The sequence below is a fragment of the Formica exsecta genome, unplaced genomic scaffold (assembly GCF_003651465.1).
Source record: "Formica exsecta isolate Colony F162 unplaced genomic scaffold, ASM365146v1 scaffold1327, whole genome shotgun sequence".
Taxonomy (NCBI): Eukaryota; Metazoa; Arthropoda; class Insecta; order Hymenoptera; family Formicidae; genus Formica; species Formica exsecta.
In genome coordinates this window covers 162,323-164,325 of record NW_021848660.1, presented here as the reverse complement: position 1 = coordinate 164,325, position 2,003 = coordinate 162,323, and the positions used below count along the sequence as shown (strand labels likewise).

At 37.8% G+C, this 2,003-nt stretch overlaps 1 protein-coding gene across 1 annotated transcript in view; it reads left to right on the top strand.

Annotated features, from left to right (window-relative positions):
• The first annotated feature begins 939 nt into the window (after nucleotides 1-939).
• Nucleotides 940-2,003, top strand: part of LOC115245829 — an 8,541-nt gene continuing 7,477 nt past the window's right edge. The window contains exon 1 of the mRNA XM_029824316.1: nucleotides 940-951. Within this exon, the coding sequence (XP_029680176.1) occupies nucleotides 940-951 (12 nt within the window). The remainder of the gene's footprint in view (nucleotides 952-2,003) is intronic.

Sequence of the window (2,003 nt, the reverse complement as noted above, 5' to 3'; positions counted from 1 at the left end):
ATTCCTGCCCACGTGACGCGGCTTCGTAGGTGAGAGTACGGAGGCGGCCCGCGTGCGAGACGTCACACGCGCGGTATACAAGCTCGTGTTCGCGGCCGTGCTCTGGAGGGGCTTATCAGCATTCGGCATTGCTTAGCTGGCACTGCCGCTTTGCTTTACCTCGCTCTCGACGGTCTCACTTAGTATTCGTTTAACTAGCCGGCCATTCCGCACCTGTTGAATGTGTACGGTGCAAATCGCCGGATTGTTGATCGATCGCGTCGATCGAAAGCCTAAAAATTGATACGCGTTCTCTGCGTGTGTTTCCCTCTTTTTTCTCTTTCTCCTTTTTCTCTTTCTCCTTTTTGGAGGGGAACAAAAGGGAATCTTGATCGCAGTTCCACTTTTCATCAACATTCAGAGATCAATAACTATCGCGCTGGATCTTCCCGCGAATATGTCGAGCGAGGACCGGGACCGCGAATAACTCGATGAGATGTTTCAATATTTTGGAATACGCGGTATCAGCGCGTTTCGATAGATACGCGAACGATCGTGATAACGCGCTGATATCGATCTTCGATATCTTGAGCAAGTGCGACATCTTAAACAAACGATATCGTGTGTGCGCAAGGTATGACAAGACGACGTTCGCGGATTCAACTGGTTGATTCATACTCACGATGGTAAGTACATATTAGTTTCTCCCACTTTCGATGTTTACATATCTTTCGAATAATCCCGAGGTCGATTGTACGGTCCCTGACCGCAAATCTCGTACTCGCGAATATGCGCATGGAATCACGTGTTTCCTTTTTTTCCGATGAAATTCCTAGTCGTGTTTTGTCTCGTCTTTGACGAAGTTATCGGAGTTATCTCGAATATCATAAATGGTGCAAATCATTTTATCGGTCATTTGTGTGACGTTATCAAAATAGTTACGTATTCGGCGTAAGACTTATGGCAAAGCTGGTATTATTTAGTGTATCTTCATCCGTCATAAGTTTCCACATCTGGCAATCGTAAATATTGAAATGTAAATTTTATCTTTGTGTGGAAGATAACAATTGCACAAGATATATATATTTAACGAGCTACATTGTAACTTTTCATCGTCATGTTCATCTAATTATAATGACTATTTGCAAAAAAAGAAATGCTTCTGGCTTAGAAAAGTTATATTATAATAATTGTAGAGTATTTATTTATAATATTAATATACGTTTTATACAAAGAAAATTTATATATATAATAACTCATTCTCTCTTCAGAATCTGTCAGTTTTAGTGTAATAAGAATGCGTGTAAGTTGATGTTATCTATAGAACTGTCAATAATTTCATATCGATGAGTAACCTTGATAGTTGATAACGGTATGATCTATTTCATGACAAATTTTTAGTTATATAAACAAAAACGGGAAACTAGAAAAAAATATTTAGAACTCATATGATATACTCGTTTTCTCTTAGATTGCTCTTTGATTTTCCACCTGAAAATAAAATAGAGATATTTACAGATTCCAGTAGATTTCTCATCGTAATTGATCACATCCGTTCACAGACCTCGTTGTTAGAGATGCAACTATACGCACGCAAGGTCGAATGCAAACAAGTCGATGAGATGCATGAGATAGATATTCATGAGATAAATTCTGATTAGAGACACGATCGTGTCACAATAATGATAAAAAAAAGGCATTTTAATTTGCCATTCCTGGTACAATTAGCAATCGCATATCACATTGATATTGAAAATAAATGCAGTTTACGAAATCTTTCGAGGAAGCGGATATCAATCGTGCATGACGTACAACTTCTTTTCGCAATCTTGCATTTCCGTTTCCGATATCCTTGCCATTTATAATTTTTGCTTCATCGTTTTAATTAATGCATGCTTGATGAAATCGCGATAAAATGTATCACAGACTTTTTCACGAGAACAGGTAGATAACTAATCTGTTTCTATATTAATAAATAATTTTCCGCGCTTGCATTTTATTTGTATATATGTATATATATATAT